The sequence below is a fragment of the Trachypithecus francoisi genome, unplaced genomic scaffold, assembly GCF_009764315.1.
Source record: "Trachypithecus francoisi isolate TF-2019V2 unplaced genomic scaffold, Tfra_2.0 Lachesis_group6, whole genome shotgun sequence".
NCBI lineage: Eukaryota > Metazoa > Chordata > Mammalia > Primates > Cercopithecidae > Trachypithecus > Trachypithecus francoisi.
Genome location: NW_022681471.1, coordinates 42,148,611 through 42,165,779, shown reverse-complemented (window position 1 = coordinate 42,165,779; position 17,169 = coordinate 42,148,611). Strand labels below are relative to the sequence as shown.

The 17,169-nt window shown below is 40.3% G+C and overlaps 1 protein-coding gene across 2 annotated transcripts in view; it reads right to left on the bottom strand.

Moving 5' to 3' along the window:
- AMMECR1 (AMMECR nuclear protein 1) overlaps positions 1-17,169 on the bottom strand; it is a 133,381-nt gene extending 116,212 nt beyond the window's left edge. The window contains exon 1 of one of the 2 annotated variants that reach the window (XM_033202085.1): positions 16,534-17,169. In XM_033202085.1, coding sequence (XP_033057976.1) covers positions 16,534-17,006 — 473 coding nt within the window. In that variant the 5' untranslated portion in view covers positions 17,007-17,169. The remainder of the gene's footprint in view (positions 1-16,533) is intronic. The other variant, XM_033202086.1, reaches the window with a different exon arrangement.

Here is a 17,169-nt window from a genome sequence, read left to right as displayed (position 1 = left end):
GTGACAATTATCTGGAGAAAAGATATTTGAGGAACTTGCAGGGGGTCTTAATCTAGAGTTCATTAGGAGGTCCTGGAGTCCAGGGATAGATTTCCGGGGTGTTGTGAAGCCAACTTGTACTTTCCCAGCCAAAGTTAGTTGATACTCCTTGAATATTCTTAAGAAGCCAGCACTATAGGAAGCTTCTATAGAAACCTGATGAAAGATATGAAACTTCTAATCAGAGGCCGGGCGCGGTGGCTCAAGCCTGTAATCCCATTTTGGGAGGCCGAGACGGGCGGATCATGAGGTCAGGAGATCGAGACCATCCTGGCTAACACGGTGAAACCCCGTCTCTACTAAAAAAAACTACAAAAAACTAGCCGGGCGAGGTGGCGGCGCCTGTAGTCCCAGCTACCCGGGGAGGCTGAGGCAGGAGAATGGCGTGAACCCGGGAGGCAGAGCTTGCAGTGAGCTGAGATCCAGCCACAGCACTCCAGCCTGGGTGACAGAGCGAGACTCCGTCTCAAAAAAAAAAAAAAAAAAAAAAAAGAAACTTCTAATCAGAAAAATGCACTTATACAAATTTTTGCATAAAATTTCATTATGTCTGCCAACCCCCCTAAAATCCATTCTTAGACACTAAATCAAAAACCCATGACTTTAAACATATTAGAAAAAAACTGTTATTTAAATATTTTGAAACCTACAATTAAAACAGTAGAAAAAGAATAATAGTGCCAAATAATTTTCCAAGCATTCCAATCTTCCATAGGAATGGAATCATAGAGTAAAAGATAAGTCTGTGCCATACTTCACCGAAAACCATAAACATGAAGTCCTACCATCTTGAATACAGCTACATATAACCAGGTCAGTCTCTAACTAACAAACAAAATCAAATAAATCCACAATGATCTTATGGTTTTAGTTATAAGCATAAGAGAAAAAGATACCTACTTTCAGGTAAGACACAGGAGGAAGGGGTACAATGGGACATCTCATTTATTCTCTGCTTTAAAATCACCCTAGAAAAAATTCTAGAAAGTTTTTAGACTTGTACTGCCCTGATTCCAAAATTCCCCCAGTTAGACAGTGTCTATACACTGCTGTAGATACTCAAATCCAATGACTGAAAAAAACTTGGAAGTCATAAATTTACACCTCCCCATTCCCATCATTCTACCACCTCCCCAAAACGGAAAACCAGCAGGACCAGTAAAGAACTTTGCTAGTGGTAAACACTGCTAGAATTTACATAGTAAAAGTTCTATAATGAAGGTGCTACCAAGCTTTCAAATATTCAAGATTACTGCTCTTGAAAATGGCAAAGCTCCAGCGAGAAACTATGTTGAAGAACCGGTAAGAGGAGAATTTTCCTAGGCCAGGCACGGTGACTCACAACCATAATCCCAGCACTTTGGAAGGCCGAAGTGGGTGGATCACCTGAGGTCAAGACTTCAAGACCAGCCTGTCCAACATGGTGAAATCCCATCTCTATTAAAAATACAAAAATTAGCCAGGCGTGGTGGCAGTCACCTATAATCCCCACCTACTTGGGAGGCTGAAGCAGGAGAATTGCTTGAACCCAGGAGGCAGAGGTTGCAGTGAGCCGAGATCGCGCCATTGCACACCAATCTGGGCGACAGAGCAAGACTTTGTCTCCCAAAACAAAACAAAACAAAAACCACAAAAAAGAGAGAGAGATTGACTGATTTTCCTAAATGTATACTTCAAATCTGGGGTGTGAAAGATTGAAGTAAAGAGTGTTTAAATAAATATAACAATTCTGAGAAAATGAATGGACCTGAGGCCGTGCTGGACTGATACAAATTATTTAAATTAGTTAAGAGTTAATGAAGGGTTATTATGAGATGGTGAATATAACTTAATGAAAGTGAAAGAAACCTTCAAGACTAAAGCACTCCTCTTCTGTAAGAACTGATCTGAATTTCTCTAGACTGAGCAGAAATAAACAGAAGCAAAGGTTCTATGTGTAGCCCAATGGAGACAGGAATCGGCGTCCGTTGGACCTACATCCATTTTTTTCACTTTAAAATGGGTTTGCATGTTCTCTTGCCACAGTCAAAACAGAAAAGCCCTGACTTTTCCCCCCAATTGTGCTCTACACTATGGAGGTGCCTATTTAAGATGCACGTTGTTTGAAGTCTGTGAAAAATGAAGTTGAAATCTAAATAGTTCAACCCTCTATAAACAAAATTGCCTCCCACTCCCCTGATGAGGGCATCCACCTCTGTTAATAAAGATTTATGGATATTAAAAGTGATCAGGAACCTCTGTGTGGTCTGTACTGAAAACCACTGGATTCCATTTGGCCTCATATCCCATTATGCGGCAGGAGTCTATGATTATTACATAGGGTCAACATCCAACTCTTCTTCAACAACTTTTAATTCAAAAATATTGTACTACCACTATTTTCTGTTAATATCTGGTATTTTTTCTCCTCAGTGTAATAGTATATAATTCAAATTGCATATTCGACTATAAGAGGGAGAGTTCATTTACTTATAGACATAAACTGACTACATAGAGAACACTGTTAGTGAGCATCATGCTAGTGTTGTTTTCTGTTTCCTGAGTACACTGATAAAATGCTCACGCTTTACAATCTGTCAGAGATTAGTCCCATATTTGGAAAATAATTTTCTTATATTCTAAAACATATTCTGGGAATAACAGAAGGGAGTTACTAAAATAGAATTTTACAGTGATCACTGAAAAAGAAGTTTAAGTTCTAAACTTATGTCTTAAAGACACATCGTCAGCTAAAATACCGAGAATTTTGCTTGTTTTTTCCTTCAAAGCATAATAATTCCTCAACATAAACTAAAAATATGCTGCTCATTGTAATTCAGGAAACTATTTTAGAATTTTGTTTCTAAATAATAGTATAAAACCTTTACAAGTTTGCTTATATAGATTGTTTCTTAGAGTTGTAGCATTCTTAAAGCTCATGTGAAGAACCATAAAGAACATTCCCATTACACTAATCTATGTTTAAACTAATTTCATAAAGAAGACTGTCATCATTCACAATCTTCCTAAAATTATTATAATCCCTAGTACCTAAATTATCTCAGTTAAATTTGCAATATCCAAGTAAAATTTATTCATTAAGAGGAAAGAAAGTGATCAAACCATTTAATTGTATCATAACTATGGTATTTTTAAACTACATAACTTTGTAGCTAGACAGTTTTTCTAACTTCATGTTTGAGACACTGAAGTTCAGAAGAAAAAAGAGCACTGAACATAGAAGGCACTCAGGCAGTGTGACATAACCAGTGTTAATCTAACTGACTTAAGCTGAATGCATACTGAAGAATGAAAGCACTTTGTCTACAGAGCAGACACCTGCTTGTGTTATTTCCTAGTCTCTTGTCCAGGCTTCATGACATTCACAACATTAAAGGTGCTGGTGAGACATAATTAAATGGACAAAGAGAAATTTTACCAGGAAAGAGGCCACTCACAGGCCATTAAAAGTTTAAAACTGTCAACTGTTAGACCTTCATTTCCCAATGCTTGTTATGGCTAGTCTCCTTACAGGTCACCTTTCTTGCTAGGTTCGCCCCCACTTCAACCTACTTTTGATTGGTACCCATTGACCACTGTATAATGCTCAGCCTGACCTGTGTCTAAGATGTTTCTCTGCCTAGACTGCTTTTTCCATCTATGAAAGTTCTGCCTAGCTGAAATCCTATTTGTCTGTAAAGCCTTCCTGTACAATCTTAACCCACATTAGTCTACCCAAACAATGAGTCCTACAGACATCATTGTCTCCATCACTCATTTAGCTGTTGAATCATATGTGACATCATTATTTGTTTCATGAATCCTGTCTTTTCAGTATGACTGCAAGCTTTTTAAGGACACGAAGCATGGTTTATGCCTATTTTATAGACTTCTCACCCATACTCATAAAGGGGTCTAGCATAGTGTTCTACCCAGAACAGCTGTATTACTTGTTGAAATGAAATATTAGAACCAGTCATAATATTAAAAGGAGTACTTGCATAGCATAAGAGATAGGTATTGATGTCAAACACAGTCTTAAGATAATACTGGCAAAAAAGACTTGAGACTTCAACAAATATTCATTTTAAAAGTCTGTAAGCAAAGGGATAATCATAGTAAAAATTCTACTTTCTTGTTTAGAACTGCAAAGCCATCTCTAAATGGAACAAGTTAGATACTGCTCCAAAACCCAAATTGATACATTACAATTCAGTGATATTATTTTTAAAATGTCTACACGCCAGCTAATGATAGAGAGCCTCATACTGGTTGTACAAAAACAGGGCAAACAAACAAATTTTGAGACTTGCAACTCGACCATATCTATTATTTCACAGATGCCACCGTCACATTTAGATGTAAGTTTTTCATTAGAAACAAGCGTGTATGCTATAAGAAGCAATTTCAAGAAGTGCTTAACTGAAATGGTTATATAGTCTATATATACACATATAGACTTAAAGGCTTTATTTATAATATCCCCTTATGCAATTTATCTTCCAATTTTCCATCTCTCTAGAAAACACATTTCCTCAGAAACCCCATCTCTACTAAAAATTAAAAAAGAAAATCAGCCAGGCATGGTGGCGCACACCTGTAATCACAGCAACTCGGGAGGCTGAGACAGGAGAATCACTCGAACCTGGGAGGTGGAGGTTACAGTGAGCCGAGATCACACCACTGCACTCCAGCCTGGGTGACAGAGCAAGACTCCATCTCGGGAAAAAAAAAAAAAAAAAGTTACTTCTGATTTTAATTCCTTTAGTTTATTCGTAATTTTCAATAGGTTTGGAAAAATAAATATCTCAAAGCCTAAATTAGGCTCTCTTATAAAAAGGATTTGTGCACCTCTAGTACTTTTTTTTTTTTTTTTAGACAGAGTTTCAGTCTTGTTGCCTAGGCTGGAGTGCAATGGCGTGATCTCAGCTCACAGCAACCTTCACCTCCCGGGTTCAAGCGATTCTCCTGCCTCAGCCTCCAGAGTAGCTGGGATTACAGGCACGCACCACCACACCCAGCTAATTTTGTATTTTTAGTAGAGACGGGGTTTCTACATGTTGGTCAGGCCGGTCTCAAACTCCCTACCTCAGGTGATCCGCTGCCTAGACCTCCCAAAATGCTGGGATAACAGCCATGAGCCACCGCGCCTGGCCCCTCCAGTAAGTTTATAAGATTAATTTGTGAAGGATTCCCAAAATTCCTGTAAGAAATGAGTTGCTTTAGGTAAAGCCACTATTATGTGCCTTTAAAAATTAAGCTAAGCCTAGTGCTTACAGTTAACATTACTATACACTTAAACATTTACTAAGAGGGTAAAATCTCATCTTTTTTACAACCATAAAAATAAGTGGCTGGGCACGGTGGCTCATGCTTGTAATCTCAGCACTTCAGAAGGCCGAGGCAGGCGGATCACCTGAGGTCAGGAGTTCAAGACCACCCTGGAAAACATCTCTTCAAAAATACAAAAATTATCTGGGCATGATGACAGGTGCCTGTAATCCCAGCTACCTGGGAGGCTGACATGGGAGAATCACTTGAACCCGGGAGGCAGAGGTTGCAGTGAGCCGAGATCATGCCATTGTACTCTAGCCTGGGTGACGGAGCAAGATTCTGTCTCAAAAAAAAAAAAGGTAAAGTAAAAGCAGCCTATATGTAAAAGATAAACTGATAAACAAAAAATTGCTGACACTCCAGTTATCTGTGAGAATGTAATTTACAAATTAAATTGACCATAGTAGGTCCTTCTAAGATAAAGTACAAAAGAGATAAGTATGTACCTTTGTATGACTGTATTCTGCAGCCGGTCAGAAATTATACCTAGGTCTATCATTTAATAGTGTCTGTTCCATAATCTTTGTTATAGATAACAACTGTGAGCAAACTATATGAAACAAACTTCACACATCTAAGTAGAGGCTATTAATATAAATATACAGGCCTAAAAAGAAGGTATGTCTGAATACCTGAGGATTTATAACTATTTGCATAGACAAGTCAAGAAAAATAAGTAAGGATAATTACAGGAGAGTGGTTACATTCATGCTCTTTTGGGTAAAGCTACTTGTCCTACAGCTTCCAGAGTTATGTAGAGGCCTCACTCTGAAGACACCATACAAATGGTTTTCAATGTGGTCTCCTAGAAGTATCAAAAGGACCCACAGCAGGTCTTCACATTATGAAACTTCATGATACGCATTTTTTTATGATAGAAACTCTTTTTCTTTTTTTTTTTTTTTTTTTTGGAGACATGGTCTGACTCTGTCGCCCAGGCTGGTGTGCAGTGGTATGATCACAGCTCACTGTACCCTCGACCTCCTGGGTTCAAGCAATCCTCCCGCCTCAGCCTCCCGAGTAGCTGGGACTACAGGCGCATGCCATCATGCTCAGCTAAGTTTTTCAAATATATTAATTTGTAGAGATGGGGGTCTCACTATGTTGTCTACGCTGGTCTGGAACTCCTGGGTCAAGCAATCCTCCTGCCTCGGCCTCTCAAAGTGTTGGGATTACAGGCGTGAGCCACGGCACCTAGCCAGATAATTATTACTATTTTTTTTTTTTTTTTTTTTTTTTGAGACAGAGTCTCGCTCTGTCGCCCAGGCTGGAGTGCAGTGGCACGATCTTGGCTCACTGCAAGCTCTGCCACCGGGTTCACGCCATTCTCCTGCCTCAGCCTCCCAAGTAGCTGGGACTACAGGTGCCCACCACCACACCTGGCTAATTCTTTGTATTTTTAGTAGAGATGGGGTTTCACTGTGTTAGCCAGAATGGTCTCGATCTCCTGACCCCATGATCCGCTTACCTTAGCCTCCCAAAGTGCTGGGATTACAGGCGTGACCCACCACACCGGCCCAGAATAATTATTTTTTAACAAGAATGCTGTGACCATTGGTCCTAAAGGAGGGACATCTAAGTTTTATGACGCAAAACATAAAAAGCACTCCTGCTTCAGATCAGGTGCTCAGTCTCCCTTTTCTGCCCTGAATCCATGCTTCACTTCACTTTAATACAATTCATTTTACTCCCTCCCTGATTCCCATAAGCCCTCTGTCCCTGCCTCAAGCCACATGTGACTCTCTTTCTCCACACAGCCAATGCCTACAATGTGGGAGAGTCAATTTCCACAAAACAATTTGCCAGACAGGACAACAGTTGGAGGAGTTTGTGGAGTAAAGTATACCACAAACCACATATCACCCACCTCATTAGTGTCAGAAAAATAGAATATTATTCCTTTTTGTTCTTGTGAGGGTTTTTTGAATGGACAAGTAGAAGAGTGTGGGGGTAGATGGATCTGTGAACTCAACAAAAAGTTTTAATACTCCTAACATCAAAGACCTATTCCACAAAATCAAGTACCCAGCCAAGCTAGTGGCAAGTTTTTTATTGGCTTGTTTTAATGCGAAAGAAGCTGTGGCAATTTTTTTATTTGTTTTTGTCATTATCATAGGGAAACTCATGAACTGTGTTGAGAACACCTACAGTAACATGGAAAAAGGGCAAAGACTTCATGAGATTCTTCTTTATTGAATAAATCACCAATGCCATCTTCTACTTACCATATTAAAAAGGATGTAAAAAGCACCCGTCAATCTAAACACTTCACTGTTGTTCAAAATCAGCACAAAGTATTTGCCTTGCTACAATGAATTATGTACTGAAGCCCAGGTTTTACAAGCTATATAATTTATTTGCACCCCAAAATACCTAAACCTAACCGTGTGGCTGCTAGGCTACTATAAGCAATAATGATGTCACAGAAAAGAAACACACTAATGTAACTAGCACATAAGCATTTATTTGAGGCAGATACACTGCTGTGGGACCCCTAAGCTAACAGCATCAAAACCAATTTTTTCAGATATTCCATTCTATAAGAATGACTCAAAGATCCACTAACACCTGAAGCAAAGCAGAGAATCTGATGTTACCACCTTGCAGCAATCCAAGATCTCAATAGAAAATATGTTACTAAAGTTGTATGTAATATGCTTACAGATCACAGTGAAAGTATATGGAATGGCAAGGTGAAGTATATAGACTCTTAATTCAATCTCACTACTTTCTATTACTAGAGAACTGGTCAGCATCTTCTGGCAGGATATTGCATAACACAGTCAACTGTGCTCTCCCAGCATTGCATGTGGCTTTGGGTAACAATGTGGATTATCTGTATGAAACAGACAGGGAAAAGGCAAGAATCATCAAGACTATCACAGACCTTATTGAAAGAAACTAATATTAGTAGGCCTTTATTTAAGCAGAATTTTTCACTTTTGCCCATCCACTGAAGATTGCAAAGATTCTAAAGTAATATGGCTGATCCCATTGGTTCATAACATCCATCCTTCATCATTGAGCAAAGCCTCAAAACAGATCCAGCTTGATTCAATCTATTTTACTTTCTAAGCTTTAGGACACACAACCTAGAATCTTGCACCAAAAGGCACTTCTAGTCCTTCAAAAATTTCCTTTTAGTTCTGAAATTATGAGTTCCTAAGATGGCCTGCCACGAGGCTTTATTTTGCTCAAGGCTGTGCTATGATATACACATAAGGAAATAAAAGGATCACTGCCTGCTTACAAATTGATAAGCCTGAAGACTAAGAAAATGTAAAAACCTACATTAAAGAAACCCAAAATTCTGCCAGGTATTTTTACTAGCAGTACAAAGCTGAAAACTATCACTGATATCTACTTATCTGAGCCATTCAAAGTCACAAAGTGGGGGAGTGATCCCAAGGAACCAACCAAAACATCACAATAGCTCTGTTGCTGCTCTGTGGTTCTGGTAATTCAAAAAGAAATAACATTTGATAATTGCCAACACTTGGAACTACACATAGTAAGAAATCTATTTCACCTGCCCAACCATTTGTTTCTTCCCATATTCCCCCTATGTTTTTTAATGGCACCACCATCCTCATGGTTCCCCAGGCTTATGAACTCTGAATTATGTTCAAAGCCTCTCTTCTTTCACTTCTGCCAAGCAACCAGAACTTGTTTTGTTTTGTTTTGTTTTGTTTTGTTTTCCCTGCAGTGCCTCTCTATGCACGTGTAGTCACCTAATCACAGGTCTTCATCCAAAAGCTATTCCAGCTATCTTTATATTTGATACAAATTCTATAAACCGATGTGTCTTCTCATCCTTTCTCCCAAATTAGATACAGTTGGGAATAGGTGAAGAGGGAAAGGGGAGGAGAGTTCTTATACCTGTGATCAAATTTCATAGCCATTTCAACAGAGCTGTTTAACAAACTTTTTGTGAGCACAAGAATAGCTAGGCACAGAGCCAAGAAAAGAAGAGGCAATGATGGAAGCCAAAAACAGGTGAGCTACAATCTTTCCACTCCTACACAAAACCTGGCCCTAGAGTACCAGCCTTGCATATGCTGATAACTTCTTCCAATTCTTAATTTTGCAACATTCCTATATTCACAAACTCTGCCCCTGGGGTGGCTTTCCCACTTTCCAATGCCAGTTTTCCTACTGCCCTCATAACCTTAAGCCTAGTTAGTCTCCCCTATCTTGAGACTCTTCTCCCAATTCATCTGATACTCTAGAGGACTCTTCTGCAAATCCTGTTCTCTTCCTAATACAAGAAACTATAAGCAGATGAAAGATCTCTTATCCAGCCTCCCCAGAGGATTCTCAACACAAAGGCTACTTTTAATTTCCTTGAAGTTTTATGATCTTAGAGACCAGAGCAAGGGGAGTGATATGAAGAATGCTGAGAGTGAAAGTTGCTGACTGAAGACAGCTGCTGGGAATCCCCAAGTCCTGTGGCAAGGGGTGTGGTGGTGACAGCAATGGGTTTAAGAACAACCAAGTAAGACTTCAAGATCTACTGGTCAAACAGACTCTACCAATAATGTCTGTACCTCCTCCATTTCAAAACTTGGTTCCAGTTATTCCCTCCCTATAGCCTTCTCCCTGACCACTCCTTTATTCCATGTCATTTCCATGTGTAGGTATTTTATGTGTATTTTATTAATCTACAGTCATGGATATATTGCTTTGTAAGTATTTCAAGCAACTTTGATAATAGTATCGTATCTTGAATAGGACTGTAAACTTTGTGAGGATAAAACTAGTTCTTCTATTTTTCTGGTTTCCAACCATGGAACTCAGGAAAATGTACATTTTTTTTTACAAAAACAGGGTGTTTTTCCTCCAGTGACATATAATTTCCACTCAGCTATTCAACACTAACATTTTTAACTTTGAGCAAGTTTCAATGACTGAAACATTAAGAGCTGTAGAAAATACACACCACACTTGATACAAAAGATGCCACTTATAGTTGGACTGAACATAAAATATGCTCCACCCAACCAACTATACTATTACACTGTACTTCTTCCTTTGGGTTATTTTCTTTATACTACATAAGCTGTGGGTCATTTTTGCTCTTAGCAACACTAACTACAGAGGCTAAACTCTAAATAAGCTTACTGTTGGGAATCTACTCTTCCCACCTACACAACCACTGGTTTCCCACACTGTCTCCAGTGTCCTGTGAGCAACTGCCCAATTACTGATTGTGGAAAGACAGCTTAGACATTGAGGGTCCATTCTTGGCAGATGCTGGGTTTTACTGCTGGTCCTCACTTACTTAGCTTAATTGATTCAGAACAGTATCAAAAAGAGACATTATTACACAAGTTTGAAAAAGAGACTATTTAACAAAATTTAAATGTAAAAGCCCTGGTCATTGTGCTGCTTTATAAGAGCCAAGCATGTGTGACATCGAGAGTACAGAATAATGCCTATTGAAATCAGGAAAACTTGGGAACTAACTAATCTCATTACACAAGTTTTAGTGTTTCACACATAAATTCTCAAAAAGTAAAATTATCTATAAATAGGAAATGCAACTCACTTCAAAAATATAATCCACTGTAGCTAAAGGTTTTAGTATTTATGACACAAATTTGGTTTCAAAAAGCATACAGTTTTTAAAAAGACAACACCACAAATGTTAACATGTGCCTGAGAAACACATACTTAGAAAAACAACTCATGCATGGGTTAACAGACCATTTTTTACTTTTTCGGTAGTGGTCTTTCTTCCTATTGGACTGAGAGATTTCAGCAAAGATTCCTACTTGGCTGCCACCCGCTAACTGAAACCTGAGTGCAGCACAAACATAATTCATAAGAAAAATGGGCTAAATTATCACTCCGTTTGGCCATATGGGGGAGAAAGCAAAATAAGCATTTTCTTTTTAACTAAATATACCTTGTCTCACATACACCTTTATGCATGAATATAAAAACAATTTTGTGATTTATATGTCTCCATCCTTCTAGCTCAGTCACTGATGGCTTTTACAGAACAACTGACAACTGGGGAGATGCCTGCCTTCTTTTCTATCTGTAAGATATGACATCAGATTGTCTTTCAATGGGAATCAACATTGTTTAAAAAAAAAAAAGTTACATCTTCAAAAAGACTCCACAATTTTTCAGACAGTGTTTTTCTTTTACAAGAAAAACTATACATTATGACCAGAGAATGCAAGTTAGTACCATTATGTTAGTGTGGATAAGGGAAATCTGTCATGGCCTCATGGTATCATCTGTGATAGACAGATACATCTTCTGGCTATTCTGGTCAATCTTCATCAGAAAACATAGAATATAATGGCTGTTTTTTTTTTTTTTTTTTTTTTTTTTGAGACGGAGTCTCGCTCTGTCGCCCAGGCTGGAGTGCAGTGGCCAGATCTCAGCTCACTGCAAGCTCCGCCTCTCGTTTTACGCCATTCTCCTGCCTCAGCCTCCCGAGTAGCTGGGACTACAGGCGCCCGCCACCTCGCCCGGCTAGGTTTTTGTATTTTTTTAGTAGAGACGGGGGTTTCACCGTGTTAGCCAGGATGGTCTCGATCTTCTGACCTCGTGATCCGCCCGTCTCGGCCTCCCAAAGTGCTGGGATTACAGGCTTGAGCCACCGCGCCCGGCCAATGGCTCATGTTTAAAAATGCAAATTTAATATCACTTTAACCTGAGCTGCTCTATCAAATCATCTTTTTTGATAGTGCAATAGGATTGCTACAGTTCTGTCGAAACAAAATGCCTACTCCCCAACACAACCCAATTCCTCCCATGCACACTGAAAAACAGTAACTTGACTACGGTGGCAAGATGAGAAAGAGTTAACTGTTCAAATACCTCTTCAGAGTCTCACAATCTGCATATCTGGGAGTGGATTTTTTAAAAAATACATTTAATTAATTGCAATTTAAAACCACACTTACTGATGTACTTTAATAATAAAGAATCTTCTATGTGCTATGGTCCATAAAAAATGTAGTATTGCATTAACTTCAAAGGTGGTAAGATGATTAAAATAAAAAGTTCAAGTAACATGACACGCAGCAGCATTAAAGATATAAGACTGAACAATCCCAGTGCTTTAGCAGAATCATTTCATATTTTTGTTACAGAGGGGGTCTTAAAATGAAATCCAGCAACCATAAGCATAAATAAAAGCTTTTAAAATCTTTTCACAATATGTTAGTGAAAGAATCATAAGAGCATTTTATGGGAACAAAGGGGCTTTACTTCTTAAAATCAATACAATTCACATTAGGTATCATATTTGTAATGTTTTTAATTCCTAAAATGCATCTCTTACATTTAACAATTTCTGAAAAAGGACCTAAAATCATACCACAGGTTTCCAAGAGTTGCCCTCACCCCTCAACTAAAACCATCCCGAGAACCTCAGACTCTTACACTCTCGGCAGCACTCTATCTCCTGGGTGCTAAGTTAGAATGAACATGCTAAAGCATAGTGACACAGAAGCAGGAAGTTTTATACTGAAAACTGGCCTTGAAAATTGCCATTCCATTACAGCCGTTCAAGTACTTACTCAGGTCCTCACTTCTCTCTCCCTAGGTTCTTAACCTGTGGCCCTGGAACTGTAGCATCAGCATCACCAGGGAACTTGTTAGAAATGCAAATTCACAGCCCCACCCCACACCAACTGAATCAGAAACTCTGGGAATGGGGCCCAACAATTTGTGTTTTAACAAGCACCATAGATTATGATGTACTACAAAGTTTGAGAACTAGTCCTTCTCAAACTTTAATGTGCATAAGAATCACCTGAGAAGCTTGTTAAAATGCAGACTCTAATTCAGCAGGTCTCAGGCGGGGCCTGAGAGCTTACATTTGTAATGATTTCCCGGGTGATGTCTTCTGCAGACCACAATGCAAGAGTTTCTCAAATCGGTTGTTTACTGAAATTTAGGGTGCTCATAAAATACAGATTCCAAGGCACTACCCTAGCCCAAATTATAGAAATCTCAAGAGAAAGATGCAGTAGAATATAATCAGTGGTTCGCCACCTTAGCTGCACATTAAACTCACCTGGTGAGCTTTTACTAATCCTGATTCCCAGGCCCCATCCAAGACCAATTAAGTCAGAATCTCTGGAGTTGGGGCTCAGGCATCAATATTTTTAATAACTTCCCAGTGATTCCAATGTGCAGCCAAAGTTAAGAATGACTGCTCTGGAGTCTAACTAGCTCAACACCTGGCACAGTAGATCCCTTTATAGTAGCAAACAGGTTCCTATAAAATAGCTATCTGGGCTCCCTGACATAAATCCAAGACTGCTGATTTTGAATATCAAAATGCAGTAAAGTTAAGTTTTCCTCATGTCTTTAACCAGATTTCTGTGCACAAACTTGCCTGTACAATGCTTTCTGCAATTGGGTAGGTAATCAAAAATGGGAGCAACAGTGAAGAATTTGTATCCAGACAGCCTGTTCATATGTTGACATCCCCTCAATACTGAGCGGAAGGATAACTAACTGATGGATCCAGAGCTTCTAAACCCATAAAACGAGGATTTCACCAGTTACAGACATTCTGAGAGAAAAGTCCTGGGAAGGGATGAAAAGTGTGCGTTTATGTATGAGAAGTTAACATTGTCAAAAGCACAACATCTGGTGGGCAAACACACTGCTTCATGACATGATAATAACTAGGAGAAAAAAAAAATCCCAGTATGTCTGTTTATGTCTTATGGCACTTAGGATAAAGCAACACTAATAAGTACACAATGCTGTTAAATATGTAAAACAGAAAGACAAATGTGTGGTACTTACTAAGGCACTGTTGAAATGCTTAGTTATTTCCCTCCCATAATGAGGAAGCTTTCCTGAATTTTCTACAGTACACCTCAAAAATGAGTTGAAGATATATGGAAATAGACAGTCCATTTTCCACTTAAGTGAACTTTCATTCTCCACTTGGTCATCTTCAGTGTCTACTCTACATTAGTTATTTTATAGAATACTTGACACATTCAAGGTCTGCTAAATGATAATAGTTATTATTCTTCCACCACCGTTTCAACATATCCACAGCGGTCAAAAGTGTGTCCTATCATCTGCTTAATTCCATGAAAAAGAAATCCAGGGGCTGGGGTGTTTGAAGAGAATAATATCTAAATATGTGTGCAAAGTGGCTACTGTTAAAATGATATTTTCAAAAGCATTTTCTGTATGAACTGGTCAAGCTCACTTGCCTTTTAAAATTCTTGCTATAGTCATTGAGTTAACCCAAACTCACTTTAAAATGTGTGAAAATAGCACCTCCTGAAAGTGTGTTCTCATATGCTTTGGAGCAATGGAGCGTGAATACTAAAGCAGCCTTTGCCAAACTCATGTAACAGCTCAAGAACTAAACAGGAGTGAATTTTTGCAGTCCCATGACTTTGCAGAGCCAACCTAAGTATCATCCCAGGACTAGCTTTAATACGTCACAGACATCCAAGAGAAGGCAGAAAAGTCACAAATAAGTGACTCAAGCTAATAAATATTTCATAGATTTTTTTACATGGCAGTCTTTTCAAAATCAATTTTACTTCTTAACCAAACAAATTAATTGGCTAAATAAAGGTGTGGACTTAGGATTTAAGCTTCTAGAATTAACACTATGAATTTATAAAGATATTTGTTTGACAAAGTGTTCTCCTGGATGCTCTTTCATGCACTTGTCATGAACCATGCCCAAAGATTAACCAAGTCTAAAAGAAAATGCACAGACCACAGAAGAGTCATACAAAATTAAAGACATTTAAAGAATAAAAGCCAATAAAACAAACAGTACAAATGCACAATTTCCAGGACACTTTATTGTAATTTCCACTTTACATATTAATTTAATATTTTAGTCTAGGCAGAAGTGTTTATACTTATACAATAGTAGTCCAATCCTCTAATCTCACAAAATGAAAAGGAGCAGTTTTAAAAGAACATCAATTAAGGTATTTATGATATGGGGGACAAGCGGCACTTTTAGCTGGAAAAGGGGGTGATGCCTTTCAGTACGAGTTTTACTGAAATTTTTCCTGTATTATTTTTCTTGTTGATGCTAAGTACTCGAATAAAAGCAATTGCACTTTTTCTCATTCTGCCCTCTCTTGGTCTTTACATTCTGTCTAGCATTTAACTCAAAAAGTCAGTTTACATTCAGTTTACACATTAAAAAAAAAACCATATGCCCCATCTCCCACACATGCAAATGGACAGGGATTAGAATTAACCTGGCTTTTAGCTGTAACAGTGCTATTTTAAAATTTTTCAACCACACACTTGAAGGGTAAGATAATTTAAGGTACAAAACCAAAGGAAACCATAACAATTCCTACACATTTACTATTTAACTGTTCTCAAATCATCGAGTATAACATGGATTTCTTAAAAAGTGAAATCGACACAAAAGCGAATGCACGCTTAATGTACAAACTGACAGTGGCTCTGTGGGGACAGTTCTCTTTGAATGAGCTATTATCCAGACAGTGGAATGGAAAAAAAAAAAAAAGGTCTCACTCTTCAAATGTGAGGAAGCCGGCAGTGCGCTCGCTTCACGAGAAACACATTTTAATGGGTGTATTTGGATAAAAATAAGTAGTAAGGGAAAATGTGTTTTAAGAAACCTCCCCCCTTCCCAGGGCACAAGGAAACCCAGAGGAAAAGATGGGTAACCTCACAAGCTCCAGAGCTAAGTTCCATCACTAACAGAAGTTGGATACTTGCTATTTTTCGCCCTGCAATGGGATAGTAGTTCTCCATGTGCAAGGTACGCGGGGCGGGAATACTGGCGGGGCTTTCACTTGGGGTAACGGAAACCAATGTGAGGAGAGGTCAACACCTTGAGTAACCCAGATCTCCAAAACCGGGGCAGGGTGAGGGGTGGTGGGGGTGGTGAAGAAGACAAGTAAAGGGGTCAAAACTCCTCGAAGTCATCGCAAAGAGAAAGCTAACACCTCTAGGAGCCACGGGGCCATCCCTTGCAGCAGCACCCTGCTCCAAGTGTGGGGTGCCTGACTCGGAGGGCAAAAAGCGCAGGGTGCCCTTAGTTCAGTTGAGTGGCTCCGGGGACCCGGGCAGCGAGAGGGCAGGGGCATCCGCCGGCCGGGAGGCGGACTCGCACTTTGCCTCAACTCTGAGCCCCATCCCGAGCGCAAGGGAGAGGGCGGCGGAGGGCACGGTACTCACTAGGGCTCGTTGGTGAATCGGGGGGTCCGGGGCTGCTGGTATCCGTACAGGTGACAGTAGAGCACATCGAAGCAAAAGCAGCACATCTCTGCTGACACCACCATCTTCCGGGAGCCCGGCGATGAGGACGAGGCGGCGGACGATGAGGAGGGTGAGGAAGAGGTGGCGGCAGCTGGGGTAGAAAGTAGGGTCCCCACTCCGCAGCTCGGAGGTGGCGACAGGGCGATCCCCCCGCCGCCGCCGCCGCAGCCCTGGGGGGGAGAGAGGGTACAGCCGCTGCCGCTACCTCCTCCGGTTAGACCTCCCAGCCCGTTGAGCCGCGTACCGGCGCCTCCTAGTCCCAGCTCCCCAGCTCGGCACTGGCTCTCTCCGCTGCAGTGGGAGGAGGAGGAGGCGCCACCACCGCCACCCGAGCCAGAGGGGGGCGAACTGGACAGTTTCTGCTTCTTCACCCCGCAGCAACCCGCCGCCATCTTGGAACAGTCTCCCCCACGCAGCGTTTCCGACCCATAAGTGAGGCGAGCTGGCGGCGGGGGCGAGCACGCTGCGGCCCAGGCCGCCGGGGGCGCGCCAGAGGCTGGCGGGGCGCGCGCGCGCCGTTCCCGGCCCCGTCTGCCTAGCCACGCGGCTGCCCTG